This window comes from Strix uralensis, chromosome Z, assembly GCF_047716275.1.
Source record: "Strix uralensis isolate ZFMK-TIS-50842 chromosome Z, bStrUra1, whole genome shotgun sequence".
Lineage (NCBI taxonomy): Eukaryota > Metazoa > Chordata > Aves > Strigiformes > Strigidae > Strix > Strix uralensis.
Genome location: NC_134012.1, coordinates 37,056,325 through 37,073,822, shown reverse-complemented (window position 1 = coordinate 37,073,822; position 17,498 = coordinate 37,056,325). Strand labels below are relative to the sequence as shown.

The 17,498-nt window shown below is 37.8% G+C and overlaps 1 protein-coding gene across 12 annotated transcripts in view; it reads right to left on the bottom strand.

Moving 5' to 3' along the window:
* Positions 1 to 1,859: 1,859 nt before the first annotated feature.
* Positions 1,860 to 17,498, bottom strand: part of DENND4C (DENN domain containing 4C) — a 72,064-nt gene continuing 56,425 nt past the window's right edge. For 11 of the 12 annotated variants that reach the window (XM_074855019.1, XM_074855018.1, XM_074855020.1 and 8 more), the window contains 11 exons: positions 15,975 to 17,122; positions 14,198 to 14,447; positions 12,407 to 12,516; positions 11,380 to 11,555; positions 10,196 to 10,378; positions 8,439 to 8,628; positions 7,323 to 7,568; positions 5,983 to 6,100; positions 4,190 to 4,343; positions 3,035 to 3,099; positions 1,860 to 2,343 (listed from right to left, as the gene is read on the bottom strand). In XM_074855019.1, the coding sequence (XP_074711120.1) occupies positions 2,207 to 2,343; positions 3,035 to 3,099; positions 4,190 to 4,343; positions 5,983 to 6,100; positions 7,323 to 7,568; positions 8,439 to 8,628; positions 10,196 to 10,378; positions 11,380 to 11,555; positions 12,407 to 12,516; positions 14,198 to 14,447; positions 15,975 to 17,122 (2,777 nt within the window). In that variant the 3' untranslated portion in view covers positions 1,860 to 2,206. Of the gene's footprint in view, positions 2,344 to 3,034; positions 3,100 to 4,189; positions 4,344 to 5,982; positions 6,101 to 7,322; positions 7,569 to 8,438; positions 8,629 to 10,195; positions 10,379 to 11,379; positions 11,556 to 12,406; positions 12,517 to 14,197; positions 14,448 to 15,970; positions 17,123 to 17,498 lie in introns of all 12 variants that reach the window. The other variant, XM_074855017.1, reaches the window with a different exon arrangement.

Below are 17,498 nucleotides of genomic sequence, written 5' to 3'. Positions count from 1 at the left end.
TGCTTGAGTGGGTCCAGAGGAGGGACATGAAGACAATCGGGGGGCTGGAGCACCTCCCTTATGGGGACACGCTGAGAGAGTTGGGGTTGTTCAGCCTAGAGAAGAGAAAGCTCTGGGGAGACCTTATAGTGGCCATCCATGACTTAAAGGGGGCTACAGGAAAGATGGGGAGGGACTTTAAGGCCTTTGATACCATTTCCCACAGCATTCTCCTGGTGAAACTGACTGCTTGCTGCTTGGATGGGCACAAGCTTTGCTGGGTAAAAAACTGGCTGGATGGCCGGGCCCAAAGAGTTGTGGTGAACGGAGTTAAATCCGGTTGGCAGCCGATCACGAGTGGTGTCCCCCAGGGCTCGGTTTTGGGGCCACTCCTGTTTAACATCTTTATTGATGACTTAGACGAGGGGATCGAGTGCACCCTCAGTAAGTTTGCAGATGACACCAAGCTGGGTGGGAGTGTTGATCTGCTCGAGGGTAGGGAGGCTCTGCAGAGAGACCTGGACAGGCTGGAGCGATGGGCTAAGGCCAACTGGAGGAATTTCAATAAGGCCAAATGCCGGGTGCTGCACTTGGGCCACAACAACCCCCAGCAGCGCTACAGGCTTGGGGAGGAGTGGCTGGAGAGCTGCCAGTCAGAGAGGGACCTGGGGGTGTTGATTGACAGCCGGCTGAACAGGAGCCAGCAGTGTGCCCAGGTGGCCAAGAAGGCCAATGCCATCCTGGCTTGTATCAGCAATAGCATGGCCAGCAGGGACAGGGAAGTGATCTTACCCCTGTACTTGGCACTGGTGAGGCCGCACCTCGATTCCTGTGTTCAGTTTTGGGCCCCTCACTACAAAAAGGACATTGAATGACTCGAGCGTGTCCAGAGAAGGGCAACGAAGCTGGTGAAGGGTCTGGAGCACATGTCGTACGAGGAGCGGCTGAGGGAACTGGGGTTGTTTAGGCTGGAGAAGAGGAGGCTGAGGGGAGACCTCATCGCCCTCTACAGCTACCTGAAAGGAGGTTGCAGAGAGCTGGGGATGAGTCTCTTTAACCAAGTAACAAGCAATAGGAGAAGAGGGAATGGCCTCAAGTTGCACCAGGGAAGGTTTAGACTGGATATTAGGAAGCATTTCTTTACAGAACGGGTTGTTAGGCATTGGATTCAGCTGCCCAGGGAGGTGGTGGAGTCCCCATCCCTGGAGGTGTTTAAGAGTCGGGTCGACTTAGCGCTGAGGGATATGGTGTAGTTGGGAACTGTCAGTGTCACGTTAATGGTTGGACTAGATGACCTTCAAGGTCTTTTCCAACCTAGATGATTCTGTGATTCTTTATCAGGGACTGTAGGGATAGGACAAGGGGTAACGGTTTTAAACTGAAAGAAGGGAGATTCAGAGGAGATATAAGGAATCAATTCTTTCCTGTGAAGGTGGTGAGGCACTAGAATAGAGAAGATGCCCAGAGAAGTTGTGGCTGCCCCCTCCCTGGCAGTGTTCAAGGCCAGGTTGGACGGGGCTTTGAGCAACCTGGTCTAGTGGAAGGTGTCCCTGCCCATGGCAGGGGGTTGGAACAAGATGGTCTTTAAGGTCCGTTCCAAACCAAACCATCCTATGATTCTATGATTATGAAAAGGTGATTGAAATATAATTTAGAACACTGATTGGGACAAGGGTAGCAATTTTAGGTACTGTGATCCGACAAAAGCAACTGCATTGCAACTTCCAATCCAAGGACTCAAATATTTACATTCATACATACTGCACACCAATAAAAAGATCCTCTTTAGGTAAAGGTTATTTAAAGAAATAGTGAAGAATCTAAGTATTATGTGGAAGGAAAGGTATTTCATTAAAATACACAATACTGGTGGCCCTTAATAAAGTCACCAACTATAGGCTGCTGTTTAATTATTACCTTTTTGAACAACTTGACATTGTGGGGGAAAGATTTGAGGAAGGAAAAGAAGTATATACAGGAAAAAAAAAGCAGAACCATTACTGAAACTAACTCACCCTATTAATACAGTTTTAAAACATTTTAACATAAGTTTACACAGTGTCTCATGAGATGAAAGACAAGAATATATGTTGTAGCTCAATGAAATTGCTTTGACAAATTGCTTGGTTATCACCTTTTGGGATTCAAAGTGTATATATCACCATGCTTCTGGTTTGTTCACCTCTACTGTTGTCTCACTGAAGTTGAACGTGTGTCTTCCTCATTTTTATATTAAAGGTGCTCCAAAGCACTTCCTACAACACTCAACCCTGCTGCTTGGTGGAGCATCTATTTTCTGCATCTTTTCAAGAACATCCTTTGGTAGATTTTTATGTGCAAGTCTGTATTCACTATCAAAGACCTCTGAAATAGAAAAAGCATAGTTGAAGTTATTTAAGAAACCCTGTTCAGTGCCTATTACTGCTCCTATAAAATACTTTTGGTGACTTTTACATAATAACAAATTAATTAACTAGCCGCTGATTTTTTTTTTTTTTCAGAATGCATCTTCTCAGAGAACCTGAGAAGCATCTTCATGCTGGAGCATCACAACACATCACAGTGGATGTCCATTACTTCTATCACAGTTCAGTCTGCCTGTTCCCAGGGTATTTCTCCAGTCACATCCCACAAGGGAGTCCCTTTGCTTGCATAGTACCAAACAGAAGTCAGGGTAAAGGAGATCAGGAAGGGATGGGCAATCATGTGGCTAGATGACATAGGTCTAATAGGTGGGTCAGAGAAAGATGGGCAAGACTGGGAACAAGTTTTCAGACATGAGGAATTAAAGCTTCAACCTAATGAACTTTGTTTAAAATAACTGATTACTAGTTTCAAACAAAGTCAAAATTAATGGCCCCATCTGAATTACATTTTCATAAATGCAAGACCTACTTGAAGAGTGACAGTACAGTAGTTTTCATGAAAACACAGTAATTGAAAAGTTACTTAGAAACTCACGGATGAAAAGTTAATTTTATACACTAGTTTTCATATGAAGTATTTGTATATTCCATACACAGGCACTATGCATTTCACAGTATTCTTTACTTACCAATATCAATGTTCTCTCTTCCAAGAGACACCAGAGACAGGAAAAGAATTTCTCTGTAAAAACTCCTAGGAAATATTTTGAAGGGCAAGTCAATGAAAGCACTAACTATAAGTTTAGAAAATCAATGCTGAAGATGCTGATCTTCCATTATGTAGTTTCTGCAAGTGTTCTGTTAATCTTGATTGTGAAGAAAGTGACCAATCTACATGATTACTAGTTTAAGGTTTTCTCATGCCTGAATGTTTTTCCTTAACACATGAAATTATATTATCGCCAAATCCCAGCAGTTGCATTTTCTATGAAAAACTGCTCTGCCAAACATGCCATAAAACCAAGAAATATAAAATTAAGCACCACTTACTTATTAACTCATTCCTGCCTGAGGGTAAAGTACAGGGAGCAGGCTTATTTCAGATCACCCATACTTTATATTTTGTTTCAGAGTGCCATGATCTATCTCAGAAGTGGGTATCACTAAACAATTAGATATTAATTTTTTTCCTTGTGGAACTTACAAAGATTCTTCTCTAGGCAGATTAGTTGTTGTTTCTTTTTAGTAACTACAAACCACAGAAGCAAAGATGACTCAGCATTATAGACTTCAAATACATTTTGTGTTTGTGCTGTAATTTACTTCAGAGGCTGTGCTTTTGTACGAAGCCCTCTTTGAACTTTAGTGCAGATGTCAAAATGTACCATACAACTGTTATTTATATGTCTCCCTTTGTTTGTGAATCATGCTGTATCCAGCATTTTCTTAGCCAGTACTCCAAATTGGTAGAATTTCAACAGATAAAACTAGGTAATTTGAAGAATATTGCAGACACTGCAACAGATGCTGCACATTTATCAATTTTCTAGATCGGGAGCAACACCAAAATCTGCATAGTCAATATCTGCATTTTTCTTATTCATTTGTAAAATGTCCATTTTGATTAAAGAATTACATTTATCCATTTGAACTGGATGAATTATGGACGTGGCTACAGAATGCATCTGTTTGTAAGCATGGGCATAAACAAATATACATGGTGTTTGGTGGACACAAATGAAACTGAATATTCCCAAGAGGTCCGTATGGAATTGTCATTATGAAGTGTAAACAGTCTAATGTTGTTTGAGTGGGAAGAAAGTAAGAAGAGATTATCCCTTTACCTCTGTCGTTTCACATCTGGCTTAACTTTCTGTAGAAGGAGGTTGATTGGTTTAACAACGTTATTGTGTTGAATACTTAGTTTGATGTTCTCCAACAAAGTGTTTGTTGCCTGCTGATCTTCTGTCACTGTGGAGGGTTTCTTTTCAGAAGAATCTAGGAAACGCAACAGTACAGATTATTTTTTTCTCTTTAATAAGCAGAAGGTATTTCAGAAAGTGAGATGGATATACAGAACCTCTACTCAATCTACAGAAATTTGTTACAATGGAAAGGCTTTGTCTGCTTATAGTCTTTACTCCACCATGAAAGTAACAGGATGCATCAAGTATCCATGTGCAAGAGCTCCCACATGACAAAGAAATACAAGAGACTGAAGAGTATCCAGCATCAGATATTGCCTGTGATGGTTTGTTAGCTCAGATTTATTGCTGTACTTAAATTTCAAAAATTAAGTTCACTCCATGAAGGTTATTTTTACACAAAGGAAAATAAATAAAACAGAAGAAAACAGTCACATTTTTTTTATCAACGAAACTTTTCTTATCAAAGCCCTTCTTAAAAGCCACCTACAGTTCATTGATAACTTTGGGCTACATATTGAAATACATAACGCACAGTTGCGTCAAACAGGAAGGAAAATTATCAAGCCATTTACCGTCATGATTTCTTGCTTACATTGCCACTTCCAGAATAACACTGAACTATTATTCTCTGGAAAACAGTGACTCATGAAGGAATAATAAGTCCATTTACTGGCAAAAAAATAAGGCTAGAGATTAGGCAGCAAGCACATGGTGTGTAAATGAAAGGTAGACTAAGGCTAGTAATCATAATCACACTCACCTAATGTTTTCATAAAATTGACATATATGATGGGTTACTCTACAGCAGAGTCAGAAAGGTTTTCCAAATACTTTCTGACACTGCTGTAGAGTCGATCTACAATACTACTATTTTTCTCCCACATTCAAAATAGGCCTTTTGCTTCTTTATGTACATAAATAGATATATTTATGCATCTTCATTCATGTCTGAATGCTCTGGGGATGCTTTCCATGTACTATGCTCAAATCAATATGCTTTTCTAGAAGCTGACGGAAACACTACATACTGTGATCGACTGTAATTTTCTGATCAGTCTGTTTATTTTTGGGACACTTTTCAACACATCCTTTTTTCTTCCTTAGAACCACAATTAGCATGCTACATAGTTTTTAGCACAGTTTTTACAAGTTAAAACACAGGCTGAGAAGTTTGGGTCAACAAAGGGTTTTTTGCTGATCAGAAGTAATGAAATCCTTCCTTCCTTCCAAATTAAGTTATGGTAGACAAAGTCTTGCTTAGATCTTTCTTTTTGACAGTCAAGAAGGCTGCCAAATGTACATATTAATAGAAGTTGTGACCTTTCATTCATTTACAGAAACACAAGATACTTTTTTGCAATACAGTCTTCTTTTTCATGCCTGCAGAGATATAACCAGATAATGCAGTGAAACAGTCAAATCAGGTGAAGCTTACTTAGCACCACATCTAGAGCAAATCCTCCCACCCTGTTTGTAAGTGTATGACCTATAAACAACAGATAACATGTCTTTTCACACAGATCAGTAAGATATTTTCACAAATAACTTGACACTGCAACTATGTTAAGTACCTAAGGGGTTGCAGATGCTTCACACACTAAAAAAGCTTTCCACCCTGATGGGTTGTGTACACCTCAAACACTACAAAACAACTGCTTATTTCCATAGCCTCTACTCCCTCTGCTTTCTGTAACGTTTGTTTTACTTACTGAGATTTCTCCAAGATATATACAGGGGCTCCCCTGGCTCTTGGTGGAGGTTGATATTGTCCCACAGAAGATGGATGTATACTAGCTTGCTATCTTGAGCAAGAGATGTCAAAGGAAGCTGAAAAGCATGAGGAAAGGGAAAAAGATTTAAAAACACCAGTACAATCTTGCTGTTTAAAAAATGGCTCTTTCACTCATTTTGCAAACAGAAAAAGGTTTACTTTATTTATCTTGAAACCAACAAACAGGAACAGTTGATGTCTTCTAGAGGAAACTGCACTCAACCAGGGCAAAGTCACAAGTACTGCAACATTTAATTGCCTTTTCTAGTTTAGCCTAATGTATGAAGACCATTCAATTTTTTACAGATATCTGAAGAAAATATTTATGAGTATGTACCCAAAAATATTTTTTGCGCATGAAACACGTTACTTGATTTGTACTACTTATCATGCCATACCTTAGTATTTTCTGACCTGATTAAGATTTGTTATGCTTGGCTATGCTTTCCATCAAGCTGAAAGAAAGCAAGAAAAATTTACCACTACTGTGTCATAAAGTAGCAATCAGAAGATATTATGTCCCACCTTGTGGTTTTCCCGGCTAATCCACTGTATTTTTGCAATAAGCTTTAGATTTCACTAGTATTGGTTTTCAACTACATTTCTTGGAAAATTCTTCTTGCTTCTAGGTGGGTTTTTTGTTGTTTTTTTTCTTTTTAAATTGAGGGAGATAATTTTAAAATTAAGTGCATACAAGTAGATAGGAAAACACTACTTTTTCACATGCATCATCTACAAATACATATTGAATTTGGTACTTACATATACAAAACATATTAAAAAAAAAATCTGCTCCTTAAAAATGGGAAAACCAAAATACTCAAAAGATAGCATCCATTTTATGTTCTTTTGTTTCATTCATATTGTAATGAAACTCAGTGGAGTTTGAATAGCAAAAACTGATAGTGGAAAAGAACAATAAATATTGACCAATAACTTAAAAGGTTTATATACTGAAGGTATGTGACTCACACTACGTGGATTATAATGTATTGCAATTTGTGAGTTCTGCACAGACGCATCTTGTTTTCTTCTATGTATAGCCTTCTCTTTAATCAATCTTAACTCTCCAGCTTTTTAAAAGAGAACAGCTTAACTGAAATTTGAATTCAGTTTTCACTCATCTTCCTTCAAGATTCCTTGCGGAAAACAAACCTACCTACTTGTATTATAAATAACAGGAAACTAGATTCAAGCTACTCAGAAATTACCCACTTTTTTTGAAACAAATTTAGCTTACTCTAATATCTGCAGCTCTAATATGAGGAAGTCGCTTACCTGCACTCCATCATTACAGTGTTCTGATGTTAGAATGAGTCCAGGTAAGTTGCTAGGTAGATCCAACCGTCGGAAATACCAAACTAGGTTCCAGAAAATTATGGGGTGTTGATTGATGAATTTGGATGTATGAATTACTTGTTCTCCTTCATTTTCCAACAGTGATTCAAGCTCCTTACGCAATACCAAAGGGCTCAAGTAGGGTACAGATACAGGGAGAGGGTTAGGTCTTTGTATTAAAGGATCCTAAAAACAAAACACCACACAAAAAAGAAAAACTGTTTTTTTTACAAAATCAAAGATTTTTCTTCCAGAAAGACTCTTTAGGATTACTTGCAGTTTCTTTTGATATTTGGAAGAAGCTTCTGGAAGTACTGAACACACAATAACTTTAACAGCATCAGTAGTTTTGACTGTCCAGGTGTTTCTTAATCACCTAAGCTCTCTGTTACGTGAAAAAGAGAAAATGCTAATTTGTTACAACTTGTTCCTGACTGAGCAGTTTCAAGCTAAGCTGATATCAAGCAAGTGGCGATGGAGATTGCAAAAAAATGTCAGTAGTTACATCAGTTGTGGAACTGAATCATGAGTTCACATGTTAAGACAGTTTCTTGCCAATAAAAAGCACCAGGAGAGAGGAGAAACAAGTTGTTTCACATACAAGAATAATGTAATAGTCTCAATACTGGCTCTTAACCTTCTACCATTCCCTCTACAGGTAAGCCTAATAGAATATAGAGGAAGAGTGTAAGTGAATGTGTAGAAAAGGAACAAACTTTCACTCTTGCAACAGTGTGTTGTTTGTATTATTGTGTTTAGTCTGCTGTAGAAGTCGGGTTATTTTTAAAACAATCTTCCAGTTTTAGAAAGACAAAGTCTAGCTTTATTCTGCTAGAGAGAACATTTCAAATCAAGCAGCACTGTTTGTACAATGTGCTGAAAAAGCAATTTTAGATTAACTGAAGATTTTTTTTTTTTGTTATAAGAACATGAAAATATGCTTGGCCACTCCCATCCCCCAAATGGACAAGAATACTAGTAGTAGAATGTCATTCATTCTAAGTTCATTACATTCAGTATTTTGCTGTCAACTGAATGATCAGCTTCTAGACTTACCACAACTTCTTGCAAACTATTTGGAAGACTAACTGTTGAAATGCCATGAGACGGTCTCTGGGAAAGATCAATGTTTTGCAGTGGACCTCCAACACTGTGGCTCCGAGTCAAGGACACTCCCCTTTTTGGTGGATTACTGGCAGATGTCTTCATGGTTCTGGGATCTTTACTCTGTTCTTCTGCCACATCACTGTTTGGATTTTAGAAGAGAATATGCTAATATGAAACTATTCAGCATTCCTATTGTAGCAGAAAGGAAGCAGAGAAAGGCTGCCAAGTATGTATCCCAAATCAAGTTTCTCTATTAATAAGGAATCGTATTTGCCCAGTTAGTTCCTCAGTTTATGGAAAATATATTGCCTTTCAGCATAGTATAACCATCCCTCAATAAAAGCAGCTAGGTACAACCTGAGACATGAAGCTGAGAGCACTGTAGCTCTGCATAGGTACCATTGCTCTGATACAGCTTTACCTTGCTTAGAAAAAAGTAGCAATGTACCGTTTTGTCAATACACAAAGATCATATTGTTCTCATTATGCTCATTTTTACTCCCTCTTCCCTTTATGTATACTTTGTCTAAATGTCACAAGCAGAGCAAAAATATTATAGAAAACCATTTATAAGTTGCATGCCAAAATAACTGCAAAAATAAAATTGTGTCAAACTCATCCAACAAGCCAATTTAAGCAAACTCCTATTACAGGCTCATCAAATTTAATCCATACAATAAGCCGTTTGCAGATCTGGGAATATTCGTTTTGTGCCCCTTATAACTAAAACAATGGATAAAAACAATTCAACTCCAATACAGAAGCAAAAAACATCAAGTGAAATAGAAAGTGTCTGCTTCCAAGTAATTCACAAAGAGAAGGAAGAGATTAATTTAGAGGTGACCTTCACTCCTAAATTTGACTTTATTTAAAAATATGAGACATCAACGTTAAGAGATTAACATAAGCAGTATCACCTTTCATTTTTAGAGTATTAAGACTAACTATTATCACATCGATTTAAGTTGTGTCAGACTAGTTAGTCTGACACAGGCATTAGCTCATTAGCTCACAGGCACTGATACTCAGGAATTCCAAACTGAATAATGATTAAAAAAACCCCAAACATTACAACAAAATGTCAACAAATCCCAGCAAAAGGGTCACAATTCATAACTGCACTATTTCAGTTCTTCCCTCTTCCAACATGACACCTTCTTCTTACTGCTTCTTTTCTCAAACCATTTGAAAAGTGATACTGAGTTCTTCTGAGCTTATATCAGTATTACTTGTCATAGAATGCATGCTCAGCGCAAGTGTTGAGTGTTCCAAGAGCTTTCTCTCAAAAAAGTGTTCCAGCAAATGGACTTATTTTCCCCCATAATGCAGTGTCCTTCTTGTTAAACTCTAAACACAAGGAAAGGAGAAGTAATGCTTAAATTTCTGTGTGTCTTTTGAAAGGTGAGTGTTCTAACAATACTGAGTAGAAGTGGTACCTATTACTCAATAACGGATGGACCTGAAGATTTATTTCTGTAGTTGTATCTCTAAACCCCACTAATTTAGTGGAACCAGCTTACTTCAAATTGACAAAAGCACACTAAAAAATGTGCAAAAAGAATGAGAGAAAACAGACAATTATCAAGTTACAATTGTACTTCTCCACCATATTTTGTACATAAGCCAACCTTCACTTTAGAAGTAGAGGAGAAATACTGGAAGCGTTGATACATTTCTGACAGAACTAACAACACTGTTTTACCTACCTCTGCTCAGGTGCAGAGCTACTTTCTTCAGCTATGGTGTGGCTGGACTGTGGGTGATCTGAAAAACTGATCAAGTCAGCAACAGCTGGACTGGACAAGAGTTTCTGCTCCAAGGGATCCGTGGTTAACGGAAGGGTACCACTCTGTACACTATCTCCTGAGGTACTTTGCTTCAGGAAAAAGCTAAGTTACAACATGAGTGAGAGGGGAGAGAAATACAGAGGTTAAGATGTAAGCATAAAGTAATCAAAAGTTATTATTTTCTATATTTACTTTCAAAAAGTAGCAAGAATAAGGAAACAACATTAAAAAGCTTGACAACACGACACAAACTTCATCCTACTCTCCCCGCTCTAACTTCTATAGGCAGAGTAAACAAACACAGAGATTTGATCTGCAAAATAAGAAATCCTACGCTGGCCAATTAGGTCATTACAAGTGACCTTAGTTTGTCATGGTTCCCAATCAGCAACAATGTATCGATAGCTGACAGATCACTGAAAATGGTTGTCATTGTAATGTGACATTACAGACTAGAAGACCATATACCATTATAGGCACAAGGTAACAGGAACATGTCTTGCTTTGCTAAGGTTTTTTAAGTACATATTCTACAGATGTTCAGTTTCAGCATTAGAGAACACTAATGGAAGTTCTGTTTCTCAGCAATAACCACTACAGTGAGAATCCATTTTAAGGTAACTTAAAATAAGTTCCAGACTTCACAGCGCAATTAAAAGAGGCAAAAATATTAAGTGGAGAAGGTTAAACTGGAGAGCTACTGGAGAAACAACAAGTTAGAGGATCTGTAACTAAAACCTGTTAGTAAATCTGATTTGGGAGAAATTCTATGCTTCACATGCTTTTAAAAAGTTCATGATCCATTTACGTTGTTTTAAAAGCTATGCAAAATGAAAACAGACTTATGCCTTCTGTACAGTTATGCTTACAAAGAAAATATGGAAAGAAAAAGTAGTAAAAAGGCAACCAGTTCTTTCCTTTGTGGCTGTTTTATAATGAAACTCAATAGTTATAATTTCCTTCAGTACAATCATGACTGTCAAATATTCTTGTGAACATCTAGACAAAAATACTGGGAGATACAGCTTAAGATCCTTTTGTGAAAAAATATAACCATGTACAACTGCAAAGGCAGAAGGAGATTATCTATAAAACCCACTAACCTTGCAGAGCCACGTAGGTCTTTAAATTCAACATTAAGTAAAGGTAGGAAGGTACTTTTACAGAATGGACAGGTAGTGTTCAAGTTTGAATCATCTGCTGTCCATCCAGCCATAATTTCTTCATCATAAACCAAAGCACCACAAGCTCTACATTGAGAGCAGCTTGACATCAGTACCTAGAACAGCAAAGAACTAATATTACCCGTCTTGTTTCACAGTTCTTTTATAATTTGCTTTATAGGCTTACTATCCACAAGAGTTCAATAGGTATCAGAATGCCAGCTGGGAGACAAGAATTCATCCTGGCCTGGTGAGGAGCCTGGGGGTGGACAAGAGGTTGGGATGGTACACAGCCAGGACAGCTGACCAAAGAGATATTACATAATGTTACACTCAGCAATAAAATTGGGTGTGAGGAGGGGATTTTTTTCCAAGGCAGCTGTTGCTTGGGGTGTCATTGTGCTGACTGATTGCCTTTGAATCAGCTGGTTTTTGTTGTTCCCTCTCTTGTTTTGTTTTTCTTTTTTCCCCCAATTCACTTATTAAACTGTCTTTACCTTGATGTTCAAGCTTTTTCTCTAGCTTCTGCACTTCCAATTCTCTCCCCCATCCTGATGAGGAGGGAGTAAGCAAGTGCCTGGGTGAGGGCTTAGCTGCTAGCTCTGGTCAAGCCACCACAATTATTTAGTAACAACACATAATTTTCATAAAGGGAAAAAACACACAAAAAATCTTGAAAGGAAAAAAAAAAAATCTTGTTTCCTCTCTAATTTCTGTCTCACTTCAAGTTTTCACCCTTCCCTCAATTGTTTCTTCTCTCAAGATAAGACAGATACATAAAAACATTTAACATACTTTTTGGAAGCTACTGTCACGCCCTGGGTAAAAGTATCAAGCACCTTTGCAGTAGAAACATGGAAAAAAAATTGTGTTGGAAAATCCAACTACAGTCCAACTAAACAGGTCATTAATGAAACCAGTAATATTGAATAATCACATTTTTCATCTACGAGCTTATTTATCTTACCTCCATTGCATAGTTCTGGAAAATGCTGGATAAACTAGTGTTATACGAAGAGCTGTGCTCTGACTTCTCAGAATCTAGAGCTTTCATACTTCTTGGGAATGAAACTTCACCTATACAGAAAGAGATTTTTGGGTCTTGTGTTCAAGGGAAGAGTAATTTATCCATTTCCAAAGAAAATAATTTTCTGTTCAACCAAGACAGAAAATTATACCAGATGATCTCCAAAAATATGTGTAGCTCTAACTTCACTGATATTGTAATGTAGATAAATGTAATTTTTGTGATTAACATTTCAAAGTCATTTTTGTCTAACACAATGTATCACAGACTGGTAAAAGAACAAAAAGCATCAGTAAATAAAATCTGAAAATACAAAGAAAGGATAAAGAATGGCAAAGAGCAGTAAGATTGCTCAATATATAGATATACTCTAAAAAGTTGTTCAAGATTTCTTGAATGATACATCCATATGTAAATAGCAAACAGAAGGACAGTACCAGGCAAAACACATGATACCAAAGATGCAATTACTGCGCTTAAGTTTTCCCTGACTAACATTGCAGTAAAACAAATAATCTTTCTTTGGTAAGGCTGGGTTTTAGGGTTATGAGCTTTGCCCAGGAGAAGAGGAAAAGGAGCTGGAATGAATTTACCAGAAGGAAATGGTTGGAATCAGTTTTAGGAAGCAAAACTATTAGGATTACTTCCTCTGACAAGCCCAGTCAACCTTTCCTATTTCAAAAAATCACTACCAGAGTCCCCTTGTCATAAAGAAGGTTCCTCTGCTTCTTCAGCTAAAGTTTATGTTTGTGAACAATTTTTACGTATCCTCTTGATGGATGCCACTCTTTACAGTTAGTTTTTATAACTCTCCTAACTAACTGGAACTAGAAGATATTCCATCAAGATTTTGCTAGACAGGGCCAGTTTACGTCCAAGTCCACAAAGCAGTTAGTTCTTCCTCTCTTGACGCAGGTGACTTTACAGTATTTGCATCATTAAAATACTGCAAAGAGAGCTAATCCAACCTCCCAGCTGGTTCAGCAACACATCTTTTTCTCAAAATAAGAATCAAATCTAACTGAATCAAATATGAACTGAAAATGATTAGATTTACTTCTTCCAGTTTTAGAACTGAGTGGGGTGGGGAGGACAATTTAGCAATAGCCCTATATTCATCAACTATTTACTTCCACAATTTCAAATCAAGTATGCATCCAATGCCTCCTAATACACAGTGAAGCTGACGTATTTTTTGTGTGTGTTTCTCTGGTTTTTTTTGTGGGCTTGGGGAGTGATGTTGGTTTTGTTTGTTTGTTTTTGGTTTGGTTCCCTCCCTCCCCCTCCCCCCCCCACCCCCCCAAAAAAAGACCTGTGTCTGTTAGTTATGCAACTATTTGCAGTCCTTGAACACTGCTCTGCTTTTCCATATTCATATTTCAAGAACTCTCAGGGTATTATGACTTTACATCAATGAGCAGGTGTTACTGGCTGTAACTAGTTAGGAATCTTCCTATCACATATACAAAGGAAGTATTTTTACAGTTTAATCCCTGCATTTTATATCAACTTCTTATACATTCAACAAAGAGAGAAATGTTAGTTGTTTGCTACTGCAAGAGAGGAGTATAGAACAGAGTACAAATTTGCTTGTACTTATTTTAAAGGCTTGTAATAATTTCAGATTAACATAACTTCCACTGTTATGAATGATTTCACACATAATAGTTTTCCCTGTTTGTTATATTATAAACAAGTTATGAGGGGGAAACAAAAAAAAAATCATCTCACCTGCACTGTAATGCTGTCTTCCTGCATCTCCACTGCTACTGCTACTGCCAAGACTAGTAGTGCTTTGTGCAAGGTCATTCGTAATTAGCCCTGGGACTCCAGTTCTTGATGACAGATTATCTCCTAAAATATTATCTTTGAAACCAGCAGGGAAGTTAAAGTCTGGTTGATTGTTTTCTTCCTTTAATACAAGAAGAAAATTAGCATTTTTGAGTATTTCCAGATCCATTATTTGACTTCCATCTTCATCCTAACAAATAAATAATTAAAATAGGAGATTAAGATAAAATCCTGATGCAAAAAATTTTTAGATGTTAAGATAAATCTAAGTAACCCCAAAAAGGACAGATATTGGACAAACCAGAAGGATACTGGAAAAATAAAAGGCTTTAGCAGTGAAAATACTTAGCTGAGGATCAAACCGAGTGACAAAGCAACAGGGATATAAACTTCTTCATTACAGGAGAGACAGGAAAAATGATGCAGAAATTGTGATTTGACAGACATTACACAAAATGAAGGAATTAGCAGAAAAAAGGTCCGAGTTAAAATCGTATTTTCAGAATTGAAGATAGGAATGAAACATACCAGCTAAAACGATGCAGCAATAACACAGTCACTAAGACACAGGATGCAACAAAGTATAATAATTAGGATACTAAAAAGGTAAGTTGCAGAAATAAAAGAGGAGAGAATGAAAAGATCCTTGAAGGAAACTAAAATAAGTCATGTTAAGGGGATTATGGTGTGACATTAAACAAAATTTTACAGAATAGGTCAGTATAATAGAAAGTCATACAGGAAATCCTAGGTCACAGGAAAAAAACTCAGGAAAGAAAGCAAACCAGTGAGTTTTCATTGTCACAGGCAAAATCTGGTTAAAAAAAAAGAAAAAAATTTTTTTTTACTTAATAGAACCCTATTAAGGACCCTATTAGTAACATCAGCTAAATTTGTTCCATGTAGAAATAAAGCCAGACAGCTATCTTCCCCTTTCCCACCTTTTATGGAGGTTGGGGAAAGGAGGGATAATTTGTAAGAGGAAACAAGAAGCTATCTTAACAGCCTGAAGATGGGTGACAAAAGACCCTTAAAGCCAAACACCAGGTCAAGGGGTTAACTAAATCAAGCAGAAGCCTTTCTAAGAGAGAAAAATGAGTTTGGAGGCACAATAACAAGGTGTATGGAAAGGAGAAAGTTATAAATATTCATCCCTCCATCTCCTCTTTCATTCATGTCATTATACTCTGAAATATTTTACTCTGCAAAAGACTTTGTTAATCAAGTGTACTCACAAAAGAACCATAACATTCAGTTTCCAAATTCTTGATGAGTGAATTTGCTAGCTCTAAGGCTGTCCTTTACTACTCGCAACTTTAACCCTCACCAACCTGACTTCTCAGGTTTGTGATTTGTTTTCACAACCTTTATTTTTTAGAATAAGACAGGTAGTATGATATCATTCAGGATGACATAATTTTGTTCTTACTAGGGTTACTTGGTGCAGTTTCTTTAAATATAAATAGATAAATAAATGGGGGAGAATGTTGAGAACAAAAAGTCAAAGTTAAGTTTACTGCAGCAAGACCATTTAATTTGCTTTCATCTGAAAAGTTTTTTAATGACAGAGGAAAACTCCATCATACATAAAATACAACTTTTATAGCTAATTAATTCAATACTTAATAAAACACACCACCTCATGAAGAAATCTTCTGGACACAGAAGTTACCCCTAACTTAGTCTCCCCAAATTTTTCGTATTGAAAAACACTTGCCTCATCATCTGAGTAACTATATGCTGAAGTTACAACTCCCCACATCTTACTGGCCACATTGGCAGCCTGCTTCATGCCTGATTTCAGAACATCCATTTTTGGTCCAGACAGTATATTGTCTAACTTCAGACTGGATAAAGTTGTTACGACGGATCCTAATGAGCCATGTGGAGAAGAACGACCTAGTCCTGTCAAAGATGAAGACCGCTCCTTTTGAACTCGTGGATGGGTTTGTTGCTTTGGTCGTCCAGTGAATGTTTTGGATCTGGAGACAGAAGGACTTCTCCGATTTTCATAAGACTTGGGGGATGGCAGGATGGGATCCAAAGGCAGGCTTGACCTCCTTTCTTGTGAGTGACTAAGTGTTCCAGAGGCTTCTGGTTCCCTATCTGGCTTGTGCAGTTCCATGCTGGGAAACTTACTACCCAATGGGTTCTTCAGATTCATGTAACTCTCTATTTCATCTGCCAAATTACGTGCTGCAACTGGTGACACTACCTTTTCCTCAGGTTCTGGATGCCTTGGTTGTGTGCTGTCAGTAGCCAGCAAAGATAAAGGGTCCAAGCCTACTTCAACATCTTCTCTTTCAATAGGCTTAACCACTCCATAAAAGCTATTCCTTTTAGCAGTTCCATCTCTGGATTCTAGTTTCTGGTTTCTGGACTCAGCTGACTGTCCAAGGTTCATGTCTTCCACTCTGGTCACGTTCTCATCTCTTCCATTCTCAAGATGCTCCTGCCCTTCCCCAGGTTCTTCCAGCACTGGTGAAGACCTATGCTCCAATTCCCAATCAATCTCAGTCACACAACTCCACGTGCCAGTTATGCCAGACACCTGCTGGTCAACGATACTTTCAAAGCTGTGGGATTTATTCATATGACAGGGTGAAGTTTTGGCCCCAGATAAAGCTGCTGTTAGGATCTTGGCATCTGCTCCCATCATTATTGCTATTTCTTTAGAATGCAAGTCCAAGCTGCCTTTTTTCAGCAGCATTCCTGCTCTGCTTTCACTGCTGAAACTGCAGCTTCTCTCTGAAAACAGTTTCTGCCTCTTCTGTCCTTTTTCACTTGTTTTGTTAGGAGAAACATCACCAAAGACTACATCTTCAACTGAATCCTGAGTTACGAACAGTGGGCTAGAACCAGTCTCTAAAAGAGAAAAGCATTAATATGGTATCCATAGTCACAAAAAATGTTTATTTCCAGAAAGCATGTGAAATCTCCTTATCTTCTTACCAGTGAGAAGACCAGGAGCACCACAATCTTAAGTTATCCATTAAGAAGTTACACTGTTATTAACAAGTTATTTTACTGGCTGCAAAGGCATCCTGTAGATCAAAAGTCATCTACTCTTTGACTCCTTGAGGTCAAAGCCTTTTTTATGGCTTCTACCTCCTTTCCTTTTGCCAACACCCAGCAGGAAAGTAGGTACTATATTCATGAATTGAAAATATTTCATGAATTGAAAGTACAATTATAAGCAAAGATCGCACTATGTTCTTTTCCAGAGCTATATTCACAGATC